Below are 26,629 nucleotides of genomic sequence, written 5' to 3'. Positions count from 1 at the left end.
ACATGAAGTGTAGTGCAGTTTCTCACTGATTCTTTCCCTCTATCCCATGAAGCATTTCCTTTTGTATCAGCTGATGATATGCTTTTGAACTTTGTTTACCTTTCTGTTCTGTGCAGTTGCTCCACTATAAAAATATTTTTAACTTGCTGTTAAAGTTATTATTTTTACCTATGGATAGTTAATCAAAAAGATGGGATTTAAGGAGATCTCACCTGAACATTCAGGTGCACATTGGAGGGCCACTATAATGAAAAGTGCCAAAAGAATTTGAATCGCGAATGTAGTCCATCGAGGCCACTCCAGAAATAAGATTCTAGGGCTGTGATTAATTCAAGAACATTCTATGGCCTACACATGTTTCTCAGATATGTCTGTTTCCTTTGGGCCAATCCCTTCCAGTAGAAAAGTTCATGTTGAATGTGTTTGGCCATAACCACATCATGATAAAAACACAGTCAGCATGACCCGCCTTTTTATCCGCTCTTCAAGGCGGGTCGTACTGGCCTACTTTCGTAATACTGCCATAATAGTCAAACACATTTAACATGAAATTTTCTCTTGAATGGAAATGGCCATGAGATAGCTGACTTATCTGAGAAACATGTGTCAACTGCTAATATGTCTTGTATTTATCACAACTATACATCCGTAGTTGTAAAGTGGTGCCTCTAAACTTGTTTTTGTGATTTATATATGTATTTACACAAGGGTTTATTTCTTATTTTACAATATCTATGGCTGACCTAAAATACTCCTAGATTTCAATACTGATTTTGTCACTCATAACAATAATCATAGCGGACTTGCAACACCATCTTCACATAATATATAGGAAGACAGGTTGAGTAATGGGATTCTACGCTTCCTTGCTGGCAACTTTGGTCTTGTGCTATCAGCAGGATTTCCAGCATTTCGCGTCTGTGCATGTTTTCTACACCCTGATCCTCTGAGCCTCTTGTTACCAATTAAGTACGCTGTCATCCAGGGACAGGTCACGTTTATGACAAACTTTTAATGGAGATAATCCCATATAGATTGATTTTACGTAAATGTACCTTATTTTGATACCCCTAAGGACAGGCATGGCATGGCACGTAAGGGGCAAAGGTTGAATATCCCAGCAGGAATCCTTTTGCTTGGAGATTGCTTTGCTGTACCTAGACACGTCCATTTTGGCCCAGAGGTCATCCATCCATCTTCCAGCGCCTGATCTGCACTTGTAAAACAAACAGAAGGATTATATTAAGAGCTCTGGTGGCCAGCCTCCCAAAGCACGGCTCCAATTACCAAGAGTTATAATCCACTCCATCCCTTGACAGTGCAGTCATAATCATTATCCCTTAAGCAGACTGTGAATGGAGAGGCTTGCTGGGACAACTAGCTCTGCAAGCTCTTCTTGACAATGAACATGAGAAGTTCACTTTGAAGCATTATTAATTGATATTCAGCACAATCTGAGCAAATTGCATTATACTGTGTGTGTTTAGAGTGCTGCGGTACGACGAAACCACATTACAAAGCATTTTTTTTAAAAAACCGGCATCTTGGCTTCACAGTTGAATGCTTTTGACATTAGTGACACATGCTGTATTCCTGCACCCCCAGGAAACCCCTGCTTTGCCATTCTTTTTTGTAGCTGTGAAGTGCCAATTTAAATGAACGTTTAGGGCCCTGCTCAATGTTGCCAGAAAGCCCATTATGTTGCCTGTCTTCACTGTTGGGTGCTGAGATTTGAAAGCTAATAAGTCGACTTTAGCAAGACATGCTTTTTAATTATTTTTTTTTGCAACCGTGTGTAGTAGACATTGATAGTGTAAATGTAATAAAAAGTAAAAATAATAGTCTAAATGTGGTTTGCCAAAAAAAGTAAGCAAAAAGGACCACTGCAAAAATACATAAATAAACATGAAATAAAAACAGAATTTAGCCTACCAGCTGTGGCACTGAAGGAGACTACATTTAAGATGGATGAGCACAGTGCAAAATGCTGCCACTCCAAGTGAGGCTTTGAGTACCACCCACAGTTTATCTGGCCTAGAACAGTAACTCCATAGGTTGTTAGCCACTTGTTTGCATATAATCCCTCACAGTTTTAGCTGGCATGGATTGGCAAAACCAAACCGGCAGTCAGAGTCTTTTAGACTGGGCTGAAAAGGATAGTCATAGTATGTTGAATCATGGTACAGGGACAAGCTATGCAGGTAATGAGATTGCAAGTGCCCTGATATTTGGCTGTTCGTGGTAGGAAAGGGCACCAGGAATGGACTAAAAGTATTGGTCATTCACAGTCTTAAAAAACAGGTGGCAAATCGAGAAGACAGTGTTACTGGTTAAGCCAGGTGTGACCACCCGAGAGAGTAAACCGAGATATAAAACTTAATGCGAGTTGAAACTTTACAGCAACCCTCAGTGAATCGCTGTTTATGAGATGTGTTAAATTGCCTGCAGGAATACATGATCTAAAGAGCGAGAGGCAGGAATGCAACACAACGTCCACACTTTGCAAGAGTTAAATGCTCGCTCTTCCCCTGTTGATTACTGAATTCTGACAAATAAGAGGTGATCGTTTAACCCAGATCTTGGTTATAAAAAAGGTTTTTGTTGTTTAAGAAAACTTTGCTTTAAAAGTTGAAGTGGGAAAGAAACCGGTGATCCAATCCAGAAACTAGCTGCAGTAGAGACGTTCTTTGTCTTTGGAATTCAGCCTGTTTTACATTTGGAATAACTAGGAAATCGATGGGTTAACTACATGCAAGCAATGAGCTTTCAGAAATGTGAAGCTTAACTGCTAAATAATTAGGCTCTAGCAACTAGGCAGTAATAGAAGGACTAGCTTTGTGTAGATTGAAGGTTGGGGCATGTAGGCTGTGCTACAGTATCACATGGTCTGCTTGCTGTGCTATATATTGAGTATATCAAGAATAGGATACCCTTGATTTGTGGATTTTCACTCAGGTGGACTAAACTGTGGACTGACTTTGCTGCGAATTGTCACTAGCACTGGAAATGCTGAGAGTGACTTGTTTTTAGGTCGCCGCTCTAGTGGTGACCTCTGAGAACACGCACTTGTTCTCTCTAGATAATTACAAGCGTTGGTGAGACACGTGACAGGCACTTTCTGACTAGATCTTAGAAGGCGTGCTTTACAAGTGAGCGCCTGCTAGTTTGGCAGACCTAGTTTCAGTGAGAACCGAGCGGCTCGCCGAGAGCAGGCACCTGCTGAGTGGTAATATAGCTTGTATACACCTGGAGTTGGAAGTTTTGTAGCGGACTCTTCTGTAATGTGCGTAAAGAAGATTCTAAGACCGAACTGTGACAGAATAGCTTGAGCTGTACCTGATGGTATAGCTGTTGATCACCCCTTTTAGTCTTCAGTCAGGCTTTAAATGAAAACTGACCCAGTTCAAAAGGGACCATTTAGTGAGTAATATCACAAGGGGCCAAAACCTCAGAGGATAATCAAACAAACTAGCATTCTAGAAGGCCTGTTATTGGTGATTGTCAGAAATGCAAGACTTGGACAAGAAGAACAGTTATTTTTCCAATCAACATTGGATGGTCCTTTAATTGCATGGGTTTTCAAACAGAACTTGTGTTGAAAAATTAAAGAAATACAAACTCTGGTTAGTTTTCATGTGTATTTTGAGTTCAGCGGAACAGAAAACAGCTGTTCCTTCCAGACCATCACTTGTTTTAGTTACTTTGAGTTGCTCTGTAGGGAACCGTACTCATGTTTGAAATCTCAATATTGTGGAGACCTCTTTGAAAAACTCTTAAGTGGAAGATTCCTTCTAGTAATTTCAAAACCTTGGTGAAGGTGCATGCAAACTGCTTTTTAGGTCGAAGCCTACTAGAGAGTGCAGTCTACTCCAATCTACCCCACTCCAGTTTATCTCACTCCATTTCAATCTGCCCTACTCCAATCCACCCGATCACCCCACTCCACCCCAATACACTTCAATCTTCCCCACTCCACTCTTCCCAAATCTATCTCAGTCCACTCCAATCTTGAATTCACTCCAATCTACACAACTCCACTCCACTACACTCCACTCTACCCCACACCACTCTACCCCAATCAACCCCACTCTAGTCTTCCCACTCCACTGTACCCCAATCTACCACACTCCATTCTCCTATACCCAATCTACCCCACTTCACACCATACTACAAAATGCCTCTCAAATCAATCCCACTCCAGTTCAATCTAACCCACTCCACCCCAATCCACCCACTCCAATCTATGCTACCCCACCCCAAACTAACCTACTCCAATCTACCCCATCCAATCCGCCCCACTCCAATCCGCCCCACTCCAATCTGCCTCAATCTACTCCACTCCAATCTGCTCCACTCCACCTTTCTATTTGCAGGCTTTCTTTGCTTTAGGCTGACCAACTATATTTCGTCCTTCCCAAGATCTTGTTTAATGTTCATTTTCTGTAAAGAAACCCTTAAATCTTATCTTGTTACATTTGCTGTGCTGTGCATTAAAAGACAGAGGTCAGATGGCAGGCTGTCTTCCGAGGGAGCTTGGTGTTTACTTTCTTTCTTTGACTTCAAAGAGAGATAATTTATGTGACAAACCTGCTGAGTAGCCATATTGAAAGGAGAAGATCTAGGATGGTTTTTTTTCGAGCACACAGCAAAATTAATTAATTAACTGTGCTAATATTTCTGAATATATCAGAATTACAAAAGTACAAACGAACCACATTTTGTTTGTAGTTCTGAAGTGTGGTGGAAACAAATATTTGAAAACGAGCAATACACATCACTACATTAGGTGATGACATTTCCACACATTTTCGTTTATGCACAGTAAAACTGAATGTCCCTTCTAAATGTAACGGTCATTTCAATTGAAAATGTGTTGTCTGTAATGGCAGTACGCTACCACACCATGCATGCTCAATACTACACCACTCCACTTTACCACACTTTACTTAACTCCAATATATGCCCTTCTACTGTACAACACTCCACTCTGCTACATTACTCCACTCTATGTCCCTCCTCTTCAAGTCACTTAATGGCACGCCACACACCTCCACTTTACTCCACGATACAACATGGCAGTATACTCTACTCCACCCCACTCTACACTACTTACCCCACTCCACTGCAGTCTATCCCACTCCACTCTTTCCCAATCCACTTTACTCCAGTCTACCCCACTCCACTCTACCCCACTCCACTCTACCCCACTCCACTCCTGTCTAATTTACCCCAATTCACCTAAATACACCACACTTCAGTCTGCCCCAGCCCAGCCCAACCAATCTACTCCACCTCACTCTAATGTACGCCATCCCAATCTACTGACCGCGTTCCAGTCTATCCCACCCCACTGTGCCCCAAATCTGCCACCCTCCACTCTACCCCAGTCTGCCACACCCCACTCTAATTCCAGTTTTCCCCAATCCTCTCCACTACAATCCAGTCTACCCCACTCCACTCCAGTGTACCCCAATCTATCCCACTCCAATCTCACCGTGCTCCACTACAATCTACCCCAGTCCACCCCACTACACCCCAATCTATCCCACTCCATTTCAATCTACCCCACTTCACGCTAATCTACCCGACTCCTCGCTAATCTACCCCACTCCTCTTCAGTCTACCTCACTCCTCTCTAATCTACCCCACACCACTCAGTCTAACCCAAACAACCCCACCCTAACAACCCAATCTACCACACTCCACTCAAATCTACCCCACTCCACCCAAATCTACCCCACTCCAATCTACCCTCCTTCATTCCAATCGACCCCACTCCACTCTATCCTACACCAACCCAATCTACCCCAGTCAAATTTACCCCACTCCAATCTACTCCAGTCTTCTCTACCCCACTCCATTCCAATTTACCCCACCCCAATCTCCACTCCATTACAATCCCACGCTACTCCAATCTACCCCATTCCAATCTACCAAAATCTACTCTACTCCAATCTACCTCACTCCACTCTAATCTACCCCACTCCAATTTACCCCACTCTGCTCCATTCTACCCCACTTCAATCCACCCAGTCTACCCCACTCCACCCTACATCACTCTTCCCCAATTTAACCTACTCCACTCCACCCCAAACAAACTCACACCACTTCCTTCCAATCCACTCCACTCCACCCCAGTCGAACCCATTCCACCCTAATCCACCCCACTTCAATCTAGCCAACCACACTTCACAATCTACCCTACTCCAGTCTACTCCATCTAGATCTACCCCACTCCAATCTACTCATATCTACCTCACTGTACCCCAATCTACCCCAGCCAAACCCTGTCTACCCTACTCCGCCATACCCCACTCAACTCAACCCCACTCCAGTCTAAGGCAATCTACCCAACTCCAATTTACCAGAAAGTGCCCCACTCTGAACTAGCCCACTTCAATCCATCCCACTCCAATTTATCCCACTGCACTATTTTTTTAAGTTCAAACTGTTTTTATTGAGCAATAACAAAAATGATAACAGCATTAATGCATCAGTAAAATTACAATTGTATCGGAGTAATGCCGCAGCAAACATGGGTCAGTACATATAAAACAATACATACATACCTACAGTAAAGGAAATAAAGTATAATGAAAAACAAGAAGATAAACATCAGACCAGATCTGCAAAAAAAGATGATAAGATGAAAGAATAAACAAAGTAATATACCATCATTGCAATTTTGCGGTTGCACACAGTTCCGTAGGATCCTCCATCCAAAACTAGTCATTTAGTATCATACAAATTTTGTCGTCCCTGCACAGTGTAACTAAGGCTGTCTAGCTCACGGACACAGGTCACAGGTCACACCCAGAACAGTACATGAAGCGGGCACCCCCCATTTACTAAGCCTTGACCTCATCAGTTAGTACTTCATGGTGGGTCAAAGGTGAAGGATGCCTGATCTAAGGAAGACCATAGTCTTTTGTTGGTAACTTGCCATGGAGACGATTGTAGAGCTGGATTGTCAGTGCCCCTAATACAGGACAGCCATTCCCTCCAGGCAGCGAAAGAGACCCCTGCTGTTGATTTCCAATTACATAAGATCACCTTGCACGCTAATGTAAGCAAGAGATCCAAAAGCTGGCGGTCATGATCTCCCTTTAGTAGTGGGTCTAAGGCTCTTAGGATAATGTAGATGAATTCCCTTGTAGGATGTATGGCGAACGTGTGACCAATGTAGTCAAAGATTTCGGCCCAATATGTGTGAAGCATGGGGCAATTAAATAGCATATGCGAGAGGTCACCAACACCCAAGGAGCTGTTCCAGCAAGTCGGTGTGTCTCGCAGGCCAACCTTAAACAAACGTTGTGGGGTCCAGAATGCCCTGTTAAGAATCATATACTTGGTCTGCGATAATATCGGCGAGACCTTGTGTGTGAGTGCTGATGCATGTATCTTGACCCAGTCTATGTCTATGCCAGTGTTGTTTGGTTCTGATTCCCATTTGATTTCATTGCGCCTCATCGCTTTATTGGGTGTTGGAGCAAGAAGTTTATATATTTTTGAGACAAAATGTCCAGAGGAGTGAAAGTGAGGAAGCATAGATTTTAGCCAAGGTGTCGCTAGCTTGAATGTTCTAGTGGAGAGGGCCGACTTCAGCTTCAAGAAAGCGTAGAAGTCAATCGGTAATAGAGAGTGTCTAGCCTGCAGAGCCGAGAATGGCAGTGGCATGTCATTGTCGTGGAGATCTGCAACCACATTAATACCTTTATCAGACCAGTGATCCCATATGACGGGCGATCCACCGATTTTGATTGACGGGTTACGCCATAGAGATGCAGAGGATGAATTGTGGATCTGCAGACCAGTACTGTGAACGCGATCCAGTCGCAAAAGAGCCCTCTTGGTATTAAGCATGATGTATTTAGAATTCGTAAGATGTGAGAGGTCCATCGTAAGCGCGGCTGAGAGTGGGGCCTTGCCCACAATGGATCTCTCAATATCAATCCAGAGAGGCACATAAATAGGGTCTTCGGCAAACCAGGAAGCTCCCTGCTTACAGAGAAAGGCGGTTTGGTAGTTTCTGAAATTGGGCAAACCTAATCCCCCTTTAAGTTTTGGAAGTTGCAGTTTTTTCATGGCAATTCTCGGTTTCTTCCCTTTCCACAGGAAATCCGTGAACGACTTCTCGATTTTATGTAGAAAGTCGTCCATGAAGGTCATGGGGAGCATACACGCCATGTAGTTTACCAAAGGACTGATCATCATTTTTAACGTTTCGGCCCTACCCCACCATGAGAAGAATTTCGGAGACCAGCCCTCTAACAGCTTTTGTATTTTTTAATAGAGTATCTCCTCGTTAATTTTTAGGGTGGTTATCAAATCCCTCTCAAATTCCAAACCTAAGTATTTAAAACTCTTCGGCTGCCAAGTAAGCCCGGAGTCGCCCAGGATGTTTTTATCACACAGGTTATTTAATGATTTCACTTCAGTTTTATCCTTGTTCAGGGAGTATCCGGATACATTTGAGAATTCTTCGATGGTGGAAAGTAATGCTGGTATAGCCTTATCAGCTTTTTCACTCATGACCAATACGTCGTCAGCATAGGCCGTGAGTTTAATTGTACAGTCTGCGAACCGGATTCCCGTGATATCAGGATTTTCCCTTATATAGTACAGGAAAGGTTCAATTGCCAGGAGGAATAAGGACGGGGACAATGGACAGCCCTGCCTCGTGCCTTGCTCTAGACCAAAGGGTGAGGAAAAAGCGCCACCAGCCCGTACTCTAGCGGAGGGACAGGCATAGAGGGACATGACTAATTTAGTGAATAGAGGACCCAGGTCAAATTTGTGTAGTACAGCATTTAAGTAAGTCCAGTCTACTTTGTCGAACGCTTTCTCAGCGTCTAGTGTAATTGCTACGGTGGGTGTGGATAGGAATTTAGCTTTTTCAATAACGTGCGCCAGAATTCTCGTGTTATCGCTCGATAGCCTGTTCTTCAGGAACCCCGCCTGCGAGGGATGTATTAGGGACGGCAGGACCTTCTGAATGCGTTTCGCTAAAATCTTGCATCCTAGGCCATCTTGCATCCTAGCTTGCATCCCACTGCACTCTAACCAACTTCACTCCAATCTAACCCACTCCATTTAAATGCACCCTACATTAATCCACCCAATCTACCCTCTCCAGTCTACCCCACTCCAATCTATCACATTCCAATCAAATCTACCCCACTGGACTCCAGTCTATCCTACTGCATTCAATCCCGCTCCAGTGTACCCTACCTCAATTTACCCCACTCTAATCTACTCCACCCTAGTATACCCCATCCCAATCTACCCACGCCACTCTACCCGACTCCAATTTACCCCAGTCCAAATTATCAGTCCAATCTAACCCACTACAAGCAACCCCAATCTAACCCCCTCCAGTCTACTCCACTGTACTGTGATCTACCCCTTTCCACGCCACCCCAATCAACACCACCCCACACCACTAACTTTTAACCATGCTGCACAGCAGACACACTGTGTACAACATGGTTTAAATACATTGCCAGAGTCAATAGCTCTCGCATAGGCAAGACCTACTGGCTTTGCCAATGCTTGTTTTGCATGCATCCTAGTTGGGGGTGTTATGAATGCCTTTGTGTCCACCACTGCCTCTCCTCCCACTCAAACCTCGTGGTTAAAATCTACCCTTAGCTGTCCCATTTTAAAATGCGAGCATCAAAGGTTTGGTCCCCCTACCATAAGGCCAGTGTGGCAGAGGGCCTCAGGGCTGACCCACAGTATTCCAATATAGTGTTAAAGTCACAGTGATCAGGATCTAAATTTAAGCTTTTGGTAAAGATGTTTTTATCGCTAGGTTTCTGACTACAGAAATTACACATTTAGACAAAGATGATCTTTCCTCCTATTTTGTGAATCGTGCATTTTTACAGGATTTAAACAAAGCATATTTGATTTTGTTTGTCATATCGTTTCTTTGCAACATTGATTTTAGACAGCTATCTTTAAGCAAATGTTTTTTCATCACAGTGGCTTTATCTGAAAATAAGGGTAGGGTGGTTGAGTTTGTGTTAAGGTCTGGGTGTTTGTGCCTGGCTGTATACGTGTCCTAAGCAGTGAATGTGGAAAGTGTCATTCCTTGGAATGACAAACAAGACCTAGCACTGTGCCAAGAAACCATTCACAAGCTAGTCACAAATCATGTCACTGAATAACATGATATTTATAAAGGGTATCTGTGCTTCTTTTGTTTTTTAGGTGGGCAAGAACCAGCTCGTCACTCAAATCAACGAGGACCTGTTCTGCAGGTAAAACATGCTTAGTTGTGAACTCTCCCATTGGAAAGCCTATGTTTTTTAATAATTTTTTTAACAAGATGCAGCATCCTTTTTAGGTCTCTTTCAGACCTGCGGTAATCAGGATTTGTCCATTCAACACGCCCAGCGCTTCTGGTTTGTTAGTTGGTCTGCCTTTTTAAATTTCTTTACTCTGGTTGGTTAATACTTTCCATATGTCCCGCCTTTGTGTGCTTGGTTCCCTCCCAGCAGACATCACTTATAGATTCCTTTGGTTAGCCATCTCTGACCACCTGTTGCCTTCCCGCTTGCACCCCCTCCCTCCCGCCTTTGCTGCCGTCCTTTCTGCCCTGCTGCTGACCTGCATGATACTGCATTGACTTTTGTGGCAATTGCAGCACGCTGTGCTTTAACTTTAAACATCTAAAGATAAAGCGCAGCATGCCGCCATTGCTACAAAAGTGATTAAATAAAAAAACAAAGATGGGCGGAAGGCACATTTATTTTACCTTTATTTACTTTTATAGCAATGGCGGCATGCCACGCTTTAGCTTTAAACATCTAAAGCTAAAATGTGGTGTGCCGAGATTGCTACAATAGTAAACAAACAGAAAAAAGGCTGCTACACAACTTTTTAATTGTATTTACTGACTTGTGTAGTAATGGTGGCATGCCGTGCTTTAGCTTTAAACATCTATAGTTAAAGCGCAGGGTGCTGCAATTGCTACAAAAGTAGATAACTAAAAAAAGATAGGCAGGCAGACGCCACATTTCTTTTCCATTTCTAAAGCCAATAGCTCTGCATTTAACTAATGCAAGACCTATTGGATTGCAAATGCTTGTCTAATCCCCTCTTGGAGGGAGATTTTACACCTTGAAAACGTTTTCCAGGTGGAGTAACCCCTTCCTCTACTGAACCCTAAGATACAGGGGTGTTTGGGTATCCTTGAATTGTAGTGTACAGTTATGACAGACTTTGCTATAAGTAATTTTAGGTGCATGCATTGGGAATGGAATTCCAGTAGAAAGGTTAGCGAATACCTGCAAAACTCCTATTTTGTGGGCCTTCTCAATGTTTCCATTGGGTTTCATCATTCCTATTCCGCTGGGACAATCTCTCTTACTACTCCACCTTCTCCGCTGGTAAGAAGTGCCCTAAGGTATGTGCAGTGCTTAATTTGTAAAATATGAAGTGCAGGTGCTCAAATGTTTGTCGGAGGCCACACCTACTTTTCTCTTGCTCCACCCACTTCATCCGCTGGCTCCACCCACTTACTATATTAGCTCCACCCACCTTTTCAACTGGGACTGCTAAAAGTCAGAGGTAATATATATCTGGCTGATTCGAATTTCAGCATTCTGAACTAACTCTCTGACAAATGCAATAGGAAGTGTTTTTTACATTGTGAGCCATCCACAAGAAAGGAATTTACATATTTGATCACTTACACACTTTCTTGCACAGATCTCTACTTCAGGAGGGCTAAAAATGTCTGGTTTTCTTTGTGTTCATTTGTAATTTTAAGTTTTGTATTTACTCATGCATGAATTAAAGCATGCTTTCTTTTAAAAAATAAAACACAGATTATTTTTTGATTTATTCAGCATCAGTGTTTGCTTGGTGGAGTTCTGAATTTGTAACACGCTCTAGTTCTCTGAATAAGTCTTGCACAGCAATGACGCGCTACCCGAAAAGTCCAGTGCTAAACAGGAGGAGATAGTGCTCGGTCTGGATCCAATAGTGATGTTGCCACAGGATACGAGAGATGAAAAAAATCAAACAGTCAAAAGCAGAGCCCAGTAACCCCGCGTTACACTGGCTGGAACCACCCAAACAATTACCAACATTTGAATCTGAACTGCAATATAGATGCAGTGTTAGCTCCCTCTGCTGTGGAATCACACACTTCAATGGCTGCAGTGCTTTTCAGTGCTGAGAAAAACAGCTGTAGCATTGCAATGCATGAGTGCCGGCAGCAGGGCTTGTGTTCATGAGAAGTTGAAGTTCCTCCATCTTTTGACTTCCAACGGGCAGATCTGTGGGACAGGGACTTGCTTGTTATTTTTTGCTTGCTGTTTGGGTAGCAAAAGCAGTGTGGTCTGTTGGCTTAGCAGAGGAATAGGTCCACTGTATGGGTCTGTGTTCGACCTCATGGTCAACGGTTCAAATCCTGATAGGTCCACACTGCCTTTCATCCTTCTGAGGTCGATAAAATGAGTACCATTGAGTTGGGCAACAATAAACATCTGTTATTCAGTGGCAAGAAGCCTACGAGTGAACGTGGGCTTTACAAATACACTTTATGTGTGGTACAAAGTTGACATAGAAAGCAGCGTTACCAATGACATGGAAGAAAATAAGAGACAATGGCGGGTCTGTGATATGATAATAAAAGGTGGGTCTGAGTGTGAGTTGTGGTTCTACTGCAGTTACTACAGGATTTGAATTGTATCAAAAAAGTAATCTTCTCATGGCACTCTAAGACCTTGAATTAGTGTTAACTTTGGCTAGGAGAAATTCTATAGCCGACAGCAATATATTTGCCATGCCTGGCACAGGAGCAGGAGAAAAGCTGCCCATTTCAGATTTATTTGTCACTGCAGCATGGAAACATTAAATCTGGCAGTGGACGACAAGTAAAATGTCAGGTACCACTGATGGGTTTACATTAAATGAGCAAATCCCAATTAATTTTCCAGCATCCATCTATATGATGCTGTAGCTGGGATATTCAGACAACCGTGCAGGACAGGCAACAGATTATTTTTTATGAGGCTGCGTGCCCTCCCTGCCCTGAAAAAAAACGAAACCGAATCTGATCTCCACTGCCCTGCAAAAATTAAACCGAATCTCCTGATCGGTCCAGCAGCCAGGCAGTCTCCAGTTCTGAAGGCGCATGGCCAGTCGGTCTGCATAAAACGGTTGAAATTTGAATAGAAAGAAAAGACAAGTGACACGAAAGGGAGTCGGGATGAAAAAGAAACAATGGAATTATTGGAAGAGGTCAGAGGATGAATAAAAGGAGATAGGAGCTTGGTAAAAAAAAAGACAAGAAACAGAGAAGTCAGAAGAGAAATGAGTAGGTGACTGTAGACGATGAAGATACGACACTGAGGTTGGAAAGGGTGACGTGACAAGTAGAAATGCGGCAGGCAGAGGAGGGGAGGGGGACAGGGGCGGGGAAGGGCAGAGGGTACGGGCGTGAAGGGGAGAAAAGAAATGATCAAGAATGCGAGGGATGGGGAAAGAAGAAACAAATTAGTGGGAGAAGAAGGGTCAGATCGATGGCTGCGTGTACTGCGGCGTGATAACCAACAAAAACCCCACATAGGGTAAGACCTGGTGCCCTAAAGAGGAAGCATGATGAAACCAGCTTTATGCAAAACCCATAAATATTCCCATATCATTCTTCTTGTATCCACCAGCCCTGCCGCAACTGCGCATTAATAAATAGCCACTTCCTGGGCACTACTGCCCACTGCAGTGCACTGGCATTCTGGCAACAACATGATCACGTTGATGACGATGACGTCGATGATCAAACCAGGCGGGGATCAAAAACAACATTAACCAGTGACTGACGTGACCCACGGTCCCACCGTAGGCCTCAACTGCGCAACTTTTTTTTTAATGGCATCGGCCGGGCCGGTCTATTACTACAGTCTGTCCCACTGTAGGTAAGCCTCAACTGCGCAACTTTTTAGGTCTCGCCCTGGAATTCGCATCCGAAGGATGCGTCCAGGGTCGGAGACTTATAGCTGCCTGACACCGGGGAATGAGGGACACAAAACTGTGACGAGCGTGGATTGAGCTGCGTGCACGCGCGTCAACATTCACGCATGCGCACATCACAGCCGCGCACATCACAGTCACAGCCACACCTCCTCCCTCCCCCCCCCTTCGCCGCCGCCGCCGCACCTACACACACACACACAGAGCAGGCTGTTCACAACACATGCACACGCAGGCAGACACTAGCGCACACATACAGACACACACTACACCTCCCCAGGCGGCCCCCCCCCCCCGCCCGCCGCCGCCGCCGCCCCCCAGCCGCCGCCGCCCCCGCCCCCCCAGCCGCCGCCGCCCACACACGAGAGTACACGCACAGACAATCCCCCCGCCCCGCCCCGCCTGCAAGCTCTCACTTACCGGCTCGGTGTGCAGGTTCCTGGGCCGTCTTTTGGCACGCCGCAGGGGTCTCCTCACCACTCGGGAGCCCCGTGTTGCCTCTGTTACCATGCAGTCTGCCCTCGCTCTTTCGCCCGGTCTCTCTGAAGCGCCCCGGGACTTCAGCGTGAAGCCTGCATGTTTCGGACGTCCTCCTCGGCAGTTACTTCCTGTTTCTTTGACGAGCCCCGCCCACGTCCAAACAAAGGCTGCCTGACTTCCAGAGTGCGCCCGCGATGAAGAGACGGCCATTTTGTCAGCACACAAGCACCTAGCACTGTGTTTATTTGCATACTGGACTGTCACTGTGCTTTCGGTAACGACGTACAGCTTCGGAGACTGCACACGTTGTAAGCATATTGTGGTGCACGTACAACAGACAGCTGAGTGCATAATCAATCTATGTGAGCAAAGAACATGTTTTCATAACCCTTGCTATCCTTTCCATTTAATTGTTTTGTTCCATTATTTGATTACATTTCCTGATATTTGACAAATGATTTCCGTGTACATGCAGAGGATTAAGCAATTGCAGTGAAAGGACACGCTTATGATGCTATCGCTAATTCTGTGGTTTTATGTATGTCCTGGTGAAATTTCTGTTACACAGTGTAATCTCAGTTAATTTCTGGCATTTGCTTTACATTTGTGATGAAATCATGGCAATTACGTGATTACACCGTGACCAGATCAAGTAAAGAAGCTTCTGTTCGGGTCAATATCCCATGGCATAAACACAGGAAACAAGGTTTGCAAAGAGAACGTGTGCAGATGCTGTTCGTGCACGCGTGATTTTGCGACTTTTTCTTAGTGCAAAATATGTCCTTGTATCCAAGAATGAATGCGAGGATGTACATGGCAAAACAGCTGCCAAATGCTGGACCGATGTTTTTTTGTTATTTCGTGTACTTATTGAAGAATTCCATGTATTTTTTGCAAAAGAATTTACGCAAATATCGCACACTCCTAATATTATATTACATTTCCTATTAATTATCACACACCATTTGCACACAATTGCTAAGGTTATTCTTTCTGAAGGATTTATCTTCATGTTGGGTTTTTTGTTTTCATTATGACGGAAATGAACCTCAACTACGCAGCTAGGGCATGTTTAAAAAAAAATTATTTCTGAATGCAGTGCACATTTTGTGCCTTGCTTCTCTTGGAGCGTGGGGACGCAGAGCCTACATGGAGTGGCTGTATAAAGGACATAGCACCACTTTTTATTGAATAGAAGGTCAATATTTTATTAAGCGTAACATGAGCATACGTGCATAGAGGATGGGCTGGTGGAAGGCTGGGAGAGAATTACAGGCAGTGATGCGGAGAATTTCCCCGTGTTCGTTGATTACAGTTTCCAAGCAGCTGTGAGCACCAAGAGATTACGGTGCGTCCGCTCTTGTTCCTTGAAGACTCTTACTCTAGCGCTCTCTAGTTTGCTGTCTTGCCTGTGGGCATTTGTCCCCAGCCAGATTGCATCTTTAATCTGTGTGGTTTCTGCATGTCGTAAACTCTATCCCAATATTAATAGCTTTTTCGTTTTTTTTTCCTTTCTAATTTACATGCGCTTAATTTATTTCATGCCAGCCTTTTAAATCAGAAACGCGCTCCGATTAAGGTCCATTGAGAGCTTTACATTACTGTTGCATGTGTGAGTGCAGAGTGCGTGCAGAGTGACAGTGAGTGCAGAGTGCGTGCAGAGTAACAGTGAGTGCAGAGTGAGTGCAGAGTGAGTGCAGAGTGACAGTGAGTGCGGAGTGACAGTGAGTGCGGAGTGACAGTGAGTGCAGAGTGACAGTGAGTGCAGAGTGACAGTGAGTGCAGAGTGACAGTGAGTGCAGAGTGCGTGCAGAAACAGTGAGTGCAGAGTGTGTGCAGAGTGCAGAGTGCGTGCAGAGTGACAGTGAGTGCAGAGTGACAGTGAGTGCAGAGTGACAGTGAGTGCAGAGTGACAGTGAGTGCAGAGTGACAGTGAGTGCAGAGTGCGTTCAGAAACAGTGAGTGCAGAGTGCGTGCAGAGTGACAGTGAGTGCAGAGTGCGTGCAGAGTGACAGTGAGTGCAGGGTGAGTGCAGAGTGCGTGCAGAGTGACAGTGAATGCAGAGTGAGTGCAGAGTGACAGTGAGTGCAGAGTGAGTGCAGTGACAGTGAGTGCAGAGTGACAGTGAGTGCAGAGTGACAGTGAGTGCAGAGTGACAGTGAGTGCAGAGTGACAGTGAGTGCAGAGTGACAGTGAGTGCAGAGTGCGTGCAGAGTGACAGTGAGTGCAGGGTGCGTGCAGAGTGACAGTGAGTGCAGGGTGCGTGCAGAGTGACAGTGAGTGCAGGGTGAGTGCAGAGTGACAGTGAGTGCAGAGTGACAGTGAGTGCAGAGTGCGTGCAGAAACAGTGAGTGCAGAGTGCGTGCAGAGTGACAGTGAGTGCAGAGTGCGTGCAGAGTGACAGTGAGTGCAGAGTGCGTGCAGAGTGACAGTGAGTGCAGAGTGCGTGCAGAGTGACAGTGAGTGCAGAGTGACAGTGAGTGCAGAGTGACAGTGCGTGCAGAGTGACAGTGAGTGCAGAGTGACAGTGAGTGCAGAGTGACAGTGAGTGCAGAGTGACAGTGAGTGCAGAGTGCGTGCAGAGTGACAGTGAGTGCAGAGTGCGTGCAGAGTGACAGTGAGTGCGGAGTGACAGTGCGTGCAGAGTGACAGTTAGTGCAGAGTGCGTGCAGAGTGACAGTGAGTGCGGAGTGACAGTGCGTGCAGAGTGACAGTGCGTGCAGAGTGACAGTGAGTGCAGAGTGACAGTGAGTGCAGAGTGCGTGCAGAGTGACAGTGAGTGCAGAGTGTGTGCAGAGTGACAGTGAGTGCAGAGTGCGTGCAGAGTGACAGTGAGTGCAGAGTGCGTGCAGAGTGACAGTGAGTGCAGAGTGAGTGCAGAGTGACAGTGAGTGCGGAGTGACAGTGAGTGCGGAGTGACAGTGAGTGCAGAGTGACAGTGAGTGCAGAGTGACAGTGAGTGCAGAGTGAGTGCAGAGTGAGTGCAGAGTGACAGTGAGTGCGGAGTGACAGTGAGTGCGGAGTGACAGTGAGTGCAGAGTGACAGTGAGTGCAGAGTGACAGTGAGTGCAGAGTGACAGTGAGTGCAGAGTGACAGTGAGTGCAGAGTGACAGTGAGTGCAGAGTGCGTGCATAAACAGTGAGTGCAGAGTGCGTGCAGAGTGCAGAGTGCGTGCAGAGTGACAGTGAGTGCAGAGTGACAGTGAGTGCAGAGTGCGTGCAGTGACAGTGAGTGCAGAGTGCGTGCAGAGTGACAGTGAGTGCAGAGTGCGTGCAGAGTGACAGTGAGTGCAGAGTGACAGTGAGTGCAGAGTGACAGTGAGTACAGTCACTCAGCACCACCACATTATCACTCAGAACCACCACAGCACCACTCAGAACCACCACAGCACCACTCAGCACCACCACAGCATCACTCAGCACCACCACAGCACCACCACAGCACCACCATAGCACCACTCAGCACCACCACAGCATCACTCAGCATCACCACAGCCCCATTCAGCACCACCACAGCCCCATTCAGCAGCACCACAGCATCACTCAGCACCACCACAGCACAAATATGTTCTCTCAATGTTTCAAGCTTTATTACAAATGTCACAAAAAGATGTTAATATTTCACTTCTGTTCTTGGATTTCGTTACAATAAAATACACTGAACATAATCTTCACAAAAGTTATTTACAAAAGTTTAAGCTATTGCCATTATAAATTACAATCACTTTTATTAAGTATTAAAAAAAATTAAAAGCCATTGTTATTTGTAATATCAATACATCTAAGTCACGTAAATACAAATGTTGCATTACAAATGCTATAGGTGTCACATTTGCGAAAGTTATAACTATTGGCATTGTAAATGACAAAGCTATTAATTTAGCTATTTTCAAAACCAACACATAAATGAACATTTGGTGAATTACCATTAAAATATTTGACTTTTTTACTAAGATATTATTGTACTCTTTTATGCAAACAAAATTTAGATACTGCATAAATAACTTTAATAAAACATATTTTATATATAGCTTTTTATGTAAAAAAATAACTATAGCACAAAGCAAAAAACAATTGCCATTTACAATGCTAATAGCTCAAACTTAAATAATGCGAGACCTATTGCATTGCAAATGCTTGTTTTTTATGGCACCGGCCGGGCCGGCCTACTATTACACCGCCTATCGTATTGGTCCTAAGTTAACGTCAGTGTCACGACCAGTCTCAGTCACTGACCACCAGTGACCACCCACCAGCACCAGTAATGCTACACTGGCTACCAGTACCACCAGCCAACCAGGGCCCCCCTGCCCCCCCGGCCCCCCGGCAAGGCCCTACCTGCCTCGCCCTCACCTGTTGAGGAGCACTGGTCCAGAGAGTGACTGAGCTCCCAACTCCTGCTACGTCACCACCACCACACTGGTCTCGTCTCAGGCAGGAGCAGGACTGGTCTCAGGGATGGCTGCCGGCCCTCACGCTGCTGCTGGTGAGGAGGTGCGGGCGGGTATGCTGGGGTGGGGCGGGCAGCCAGCGAAAATGAGTGTGCATTGGCATCTGCGCATGCGTGGCTGCCTCTGCCGCGCACAGCTCCCACCCCCGCAGCAAAGCCCTGCCCTGGCCTCCAACCAGCACAAGAACAGACTCCCACCCACACTGGGGCCCTGGCATGGCGACTCGACCCTGTGGCGGCCTGACCCGCTGCTGCCTGCAACTGGCAGGCGGAGTCAAGTTTTGAAGAAGTTAAACAGTCAGAGACAGTAAGGTAGGACTAGACTACCTACTACTCACGTGATGCTGACAAGAATCCTGGAGAATCGAAACAACAAGTGCAGTGGACTGGCTCACGTCACGTCACCCACCCCCCCCTCCCCTCACTAAGACTATCTGTCAGTGTCAACGAGCCCGGCGGCCGGCCCCACAGTAACTAACACTCGGAGTCGGAATGCAGTATTTAACGCACGAGTAGTCACGACTAGAGACTTTAATTTACACAGTCACAGGTGCACTTAATCAATGCCGCGGCTGCCCTGACATAGACCCGGCCCTCATAATTAGGTGCCGGTGCTAAGCACCGGCAAGCCCCGGCTCAAATTAAGGCCTGGGTATGTGTCAGTCTTCAGCTGTTTGATTGTAAATATTTATTTTTCTAAACCAGGTTCATTGCTTTATTGATTTACCATTTTATGTATTGGGTAGTGCTGCCCTAAACTTGTAGGAGTTAGTCCGTATTCCTCAGCTTTAAGGTGGCAGTAGAGTTTATTTTCTAACGCAATTCCGTTGTGCAAGTTCAAGTTGTACCTTTTTTTTTTTTTTTTTTTTAAACAGGTCCACCCCACCTGGTCCGTCCACTGCAATACTGGCTAGTTTCATCATTAAGGGTTTAAATATCATATTCCGTAATCATGGCAGAAGAAGATCTAATTTTCAATATGGAAGGCCTCGATAGCGCCAGCGCTAAAAGGGAACGTCCGTCCGGTTATGCCAGCACTAAAAAAACAGGTGGTTCCTTGGACAATGCCAACGAGGACAGTGACGAGGAAGACAATTATTACATTTGTCCTATTACTGACGACCCAGTGTCCAACAAGTCCATCGGCAGCTCGGAATCCAACTACTTCAGCAACTTGGTGAAGAATGAACAGTACGCGACAAGCTCTTCTCCCAGGAATTACAGGGTAAGGCCCGAGACAATGTAGTATACAGTAAAGCATGCTCAACTGTGGTGAGTCAAACCTCTCAACACTTCAGGAAATCAGAGGCAAGCCTTATCTAACTAACTTTGGAGAGTCTGGTCAACAGAGGCCTAGCTTTACTGAACCGCGCCGTACATGCCCAGCAGGGCTGAAACTGGCCTGGGGGTTTGTCTTCCTGTTCAGAGAGGAAGTGACCTCACAGTTCGTTTGGAACTGTTCCTATTAGGGTTGAACCAAGGCTAAATTCCATATGGTTGATCACTGTCTTAAGTGGCACAGTGAGGGGGCAAACAATGATGGGCTGGAATATGCTGAGAGTCATCTCCAGTGGCTGGTATTGCCCCTGAGTATCCTGAATGTGTGAGAGGCAGGCATACACCTGGGAGCACTCCTGCTTCTGCAGTGCTTCTAGCGCCTACCGCTGTCTGCAGGAGTTGCGGCATGCGCATCTTCAAACGTGCACAAAATTTGGACTGAAAGATTTGTACAACAGCACAGTGCAATTGCATGCAAGCATTACATATTTGTTGATGTCATACACACTAAAGTTATAGTCTGTGTTTTTGAACTGGTACAACATAACTTTCATTGCTGTGTGGGAGATAAATTGACAACTGTAGATGGGACACAAACATCGTAAATTGACAACTGTAGATGGGACACAAACATCGTATCAGAAACCATCTACAGTGATCGATTATGTAATTACTGGTATTAAAGAATCGGTCATTGCAGATTGTTTCTGTTGGCTGCAGCGGTTACACGTCCATTCCCCCGGATGTGGTATTTTTTGTGTCGAGGAAGAAGGCTCGCAATAGATGTCATGAATAGTTGTTGTTCATTTTCTAAGCTGCGTGGGGCTTGTTTTCACTGCCTGGTCGGGTTGCAAAAACGTGTGATTAAAGCCTCACTGTTAATATTCACATGTATATGATCTGTCCGTAGATTTTTTTTAATATGCCTCCCGCTCTGTGAGCGACCCCTCACAGTCGCTTATTACTAGACCGGCTGTAATGTCACACCCTGGTGTTAGCTGTCCTAGTCCCAAAGGCCTGGCGAGGCAAACCACCAACGAGACGCTCAAAAATACTAGTATGAAAACGATTTTTCTCCTGGTTAACACAGTACAGCTTTTGTGGGCCTGGCTTTGGTATCAGAAATACCGGCAGACCCAGATAAAGAGAAACATGTCCGAAAAATCCACGATCGTAGCCTCGGGGTGAGTTGACCGTTTGTTTAAGTCTACTTCAGAAAAAAAGAGTGTTTTCAGGTGCATACAATCGCGCTGTCTAAATAGATTTCAGGTGAAACACGTCTTTCTTAGAGCACGAAAACTGGTTTTTCAGGAACGCCCTGAGATAAGTAGCGCTTAATTCCAAGCCAGAAAAGGAGGAGGGTTCAGACCGCGTGTTTGTGGGAGCCCGCCCCGCTCCGGCCGCATCCGGATTACTGCCACACGGCTTCCTTCCTCCAGATGGGCAGCTGCTGCCAGTGGTAGCCGGGAGCGGATCATGGCGATATCAGAGAGGCCAGCGCATAGTACATTCCGGGGGCCAGATTACATCATCATGAAAAATAAAAGCATTGCAGTCTTGCACAGACCTTTTACACTAGCTGACAAGCGCCTGATAACATGATCCCCATCGCTGTAATAAACTCTGTGTGCACGTCGGATCCATGCATATTTTACTTACCATCCCAAAATAATTGTTTAATCACTCGTTCATCTCACCTTGTCCCGTCCGAAGCTGTTGGGTGAGTGAGTACTAACTTAGGTCTCGCCTGTAATGCGCGTGCCCTGCCTGCACTCTCCCTGCAAGAGATATTGTATAGAACGAGGGCCTTCTGCAGCTGTCCACTCTTTAACATTTATTGGCTTTATTGTCACTCTTATTTGCTGCCATCTGATTGGCCTTAGTGTACTGGCTTCACTTCCGCTTCTTTCAGCTGGAGCACAGACCAAGTAGAGCTTCCACCCTTTTGATTGCTGTATTTCCGCGGATCCTGCGGTGTTAGAGGCACTACTTTGATCTTTTCCTCTTCTCTGTCGACCTGGATGAACCTCTTGCCGTTTGTAGCTATGTTCTACTATGCCACACGCACTTCAAAGAAGCACTTTTCCCCAGGGCTCGAGTCAGGGTACCACGCGGGTGGACGGCGTCCCCCCCACTTATTTTACCGGGGGGACTCCGTCCCCCATGCCAAACAGCTGGACTTCACTCTTTGGCCTCTCTGGGACGAGGAGCTCGGCACCTTTCGGGACGTCACTTCCGGTGACAGCGTCCCCCCACTTCTTTTTTACGCCATGTGCCCTGCTTTTCCCCTTTGAAATGGATGTTTAATGTGGCAACAGATCTTACCTGCTTTAATGTGACGACAGATGTTATCTGCTTCCAAATGTTTTTCCTAAGATATGGATGAACATGAGCGCAATTGCTTTCTTTATGTGATAGGATATTTTTGCTGAATGTCATCTTTTTTTATTCTTTTTCAAGCTTTGAGAGATTTGCTAATTTGCTCAGAATCAGGAGTGTAGTGCAGAGAACTAACAAGGTTTGGCAAAGCCTATAGTTCTCCCCATTGAAACTGCCTCTGCCATTGACTCGCTTATGCTGTGCAGCATGGGCATTGCTGACTTTGGCAATAATTTGTAACCATGCTCTACAGCAGTGTGGCGAAAAATAATTTTAAAAAGGGCTATGATGCATCCAGCGCTAATGTGCTTTAAAAAAAAAGCGCATTAGCCTTGACTGTGTCACAGCGCCTTTTGAAATTAATGTTAGCCTCACTGTAAAGCATCCCCTCTTCAGTACAGCATGGCTTCAAAACATTGCTTAAGCAAATAGCTAGCATAGGTGACACCTATTGACTTTTCCAATGCTTGCTTTGTATTGCCATTTTATACAGCACGAACATAGCTGGATAGTAACAGAGCAACATGCATACATTAGGGATGTTACATAATTGCTTTTCACTGTAAAATTAAATTTACATATTTACAATTGCATTACATGTCAGATGTAATTAAAGACGGATCGCGAAAAGTGGCTGCAATTTGTGCACCAACTTTTTGCAGCCTCCATATTAGTAGGTCGAATCACAAAACTTGTTGCAGAATGACTTTCATAATGAATATTAATTGGGCAGGTTGCTATTTGCATCTCTGTGTGATTGACCACAAACAGAGCTGGTGGTTTGCAAATGTCAGCAGACCACCATCCCTGCTGAATGGTGCAAAACATTTTTCAAGCAGCTGGTGTTAAAGGAACTAGTACTACATTTAGAAAAAAGTTAAGGTTTGGGAAGGAAGACGCTATGTGAAGCAAGCAGTGATCCTCTGGACCGTAATACCTACTTCCCACCTCCCCCCCCCCCCATCATCTCTTCTGAAGCTCTGGACTCCTGACACCAATCACAAAGGAAAGGTTTGCCAGTAAGGCATCTTCCCATTTGCAAATCACTTACCACCTCCTTTGAGTTGTGTCTAAACTGATCAATGTTTTTTGCCTGTAACTGCAGTTGTAAACCATTGATACATGTAATACCGAATTGCAAGTTGGAGGGCAACCCCCTTCCTAATTGCGATTTGGCTTTTCCGATTATCAAAATGGGTTTAATACATACAGAAAAGCCATTTTATGGTCCCTGTGATTTTGCTAATTGCAAGCTTCGCTATCGCTATTACAAAAGGAATTTGTACATCTAGGCCTAATTTTTTTTGTTTTACATATTTACAATTTTAGGCACTGAGAGATTGTGATTTTTCCAGAATCACAGGACTTATTGTCGTGTGACCAGTGGTGCTGGGACAAGTTCTTTGGGGGTGCAGAAGTAACTCCCAACCCTTAATTCCAGAGCCTGCGCTGGTCCTGAACACCTCTTTTCTTTGCCTTCAGTGGTCAAAGCAGTGAAGGAAATGTTAGAACTTTACAATGGTCGGCACATCACTTCTATTCCTATTTGACCCTTCTAATTCTGTCCTCTGTACACACTTTTTTAATCACCACTTTCAGGTTAGTTTGCACCACGTAGAGGCCTAGGAATTTAATGCATTGGGTGGTCCATGAACGACAGTGGCCCTTGTCTCTTGCATAGTAAACGAGAAAGAAAACATCTAGGTGGGGTTGGGTGTACTCACTGCGGCCCCATTTTTACTGTCAACCAGTTTATTTCAGGTAATAGCATCAGCCGCGGCCTGTGCAGGTAAGAGCAGTAGGGTGGTGGGGATGGAGGAGAATTTCGAAGGACGATGACGAGAGAAAACTAAATATTTATTTACTTATCCCTGGTCATTGTCAGTCGAAATCCCTCGCAGCTGGCCCCACCACCCCACTGCTCTTACCTGCACGGGCCGTGGCTGAATAGCATAATATCAACAAAATAGAGTTCTATTAAGTGGAAAAAGAAAATACTGTATACAACAATGCCCAACAGAGTGTATTATTAGATAAAACATAAAAAGATCGTAAATATTCAATGTAAAACTAGGCACTTCTTTATCCCACAAGTGGAGGTCTATCTACGTTCCTCCAGAAATGCCTCCACCTGCGTGATCGGTCTTGTGCCATTATAATATTCCCTGAGTATTACGGGGTGCCAGAAGGATGGCCTGAGATTCCATTTGGTCCTTTTGATACTCTGTAGATGACTCTTCCTGTGTTGCTTTGCTTGATCATAATTCTCAACGTTTAGAACCGTATTCCCATGTCGCGTCTTATGTGTTTGACTTCATGCAACACAAGCTCTCTTTCAGGAGAGTTACTAAGTTCCGCTATCACTGTCCCTCTGGAAACTGAAGCTCCCCTCGGGCCGCATGTTGGCAACCTGTACCCTTAGCAAACCATGAAGCGTGTTGAAGGTGCGAGAAGATCTCTAAAAACCTTGATCATATGCCCCCTTGGGCCCTCTGTTGAGTCTATATCGGGGCACCCAAGTGGTGAATATTAGCAGTCACTATGGTGTCTTCCACATACTCCAGCTATGTATATAGTTGGATCAATTCAGGGACGATGCAGGATTCAATCTCCTTTTGGTCCTTGTTATCCTATTCCAACCCTGCAACAAAGGCCCCCAATTCAGAGATCCACTCAGCCCTCACCGAAACTCACACTTTTGTCTTCCACACCCCGATGTGCAGTGATGAAACGGTCACCTCAATTGAGGTATTTTTTATCCTCCTAGTCGCGTAGTTCATACAAGGCAATTTGTATTAAGAAATCACTTCCTCTGGGCCTCTCTGTGCGTTCCTTACCCTTGTCTTGAGCACTGTTTCTTTCTCTGACGACCTGGAATGATGCCTCAGAGTGAGAGAAAATCCTTCATATCCCCCTCTGCCTTCCTTACTTTCCCTTTGGGGCCGTGATGGTTTTCCTTGTCTCCCACACTTCTTTTCAATGCACCCCTGGTTGCTTTCTCCGAGGATGTCAGGCCAGACATTCAAAAATGAGCTAAGCTTCCCAGGTCCATTGGCACCACACACTCCTCAATGCCACCTCCCTCACTTCTCATGGGCCACGGGCCCCAGCCACAAAGAGAGATACAGGAGTGCAGCCCCAGGCCACCTCATCCTAGGGTGTCACGAAGGCCGCCGTGCTCTATTCATGTCGCTGTTACGGCTAACCCTCCCTCTCATCGGCAGCCTGGTTCCAGGCTTTCCAGTTGGCGCCATCTTCAACGCTGTTTTCACGTGGAGCATGCCTTCAAAGTTTTCATCGGCATGTGGCACCTAATAAGGTTGCCGGGAACCCCAGGGGGAGCAGACGAGACCCCCATAGCACCAAATGTCCATTGCACACCGATACCCCAAGCTAGTGAGCAGACTGAGACCTGCTGATGCAGGGCAGAATCAGACTATGAAGAAAGGCCACCGTTCCAGAGCCCGGCAAGCCACACCCCACACTTGATGAATATTGTTTCCTGCCCTAACCCTCCATCTACTACATCCTAACAAATATTATGTTTTCATATCCATTGTCGAGATTGATTTCTGTTTATGCTGACCACCATGTTACCATCCCTAAGACTTCTGCTTCTGCACCGTCACTAACTTATAATCTTCTTGTGGTCCGATGTTAGTTAACTCCCAGTCTCTTGTGAAAAAAATAGATATTTTATAGGAGTCACAGCAGCCTAAGACACATATTCTACCAATAACCCCGGGAGAGGACAGTCTTCACCACTGGAAATTTTATTATCCTAACCTGACTTGCAGTGTCAGAAGGTCCTCTGGGGATTTGGCCAACAAGGAATTCACATACCTTCTTGGAAAGTAGGGCGTTTATTGAGGTGCTTGTTTCATAGGCAGGGAAAAATCCTGGGCGCAAGCCAGAGACTCGTATGTGACTTGACCAGGGCGTATGCTAGAGACGCGCATTTGTCTTTGGCTGCATTACATCTAGTGCAGACCAACTTTACTGTACAAACAAAGAGGAACGTCTATGCCACATATTTTAAATTGAGAGAGTGGAGAT

The 26,629-nt window shown here is 45.4% G+C and overlaps 1 protein-coding gene across 6 annotated transcripts in view; it reads left to right on the top strand.

Moving 5' to 3' along the window:
* The window catches only part of EEF2K (eukaryotic elongation factor 2 kinase), a 259,662-nt gene that overhangs the window by 55,626 nt on the left and 177,407 nt on the right, over positions 1 to 26,629 (top strand). For all 6 annotated transcript variants that reach the window (XM_086940768.1, XM_086940769.1, XM_086940770.1 and 3 more), the window contains exons 2-3: positions 10,216 to 10,265; positions 19,792 to 20,141. In XM_086940768.1, coding sequence (XP_086796894.1) covers positions 19,869 to 20,141 — 273 coding nt within the window. In that variant the 5' untranslated portion in view covers positions 10,216 to 10,265; positions 19,792 to 19,868. The remainder of the gene's footprint in view (positions 1 to 10,215; positions 10,266 to 19,791; positions 20,142 to 26,629) is intronic.

This window comes from Lissotriton vulgaris, chromosome 10, assembly GCF_964263255.1.
Source record: "Lissotriton vulgaris chromosome 10, aLisVul1.2, whole genome shotgun sequence".
Lineage (NCBI taxonomy): Eukaryota > Metazoa > Chordata > Amphibia > Caudata > Salamandridae > Lissotriton > Lissotriton vulgaris.
Note: the sequence above shows the minus strand (reverse complement) of the source record. Positions and strands in the feature narration are given on the sequence as shown.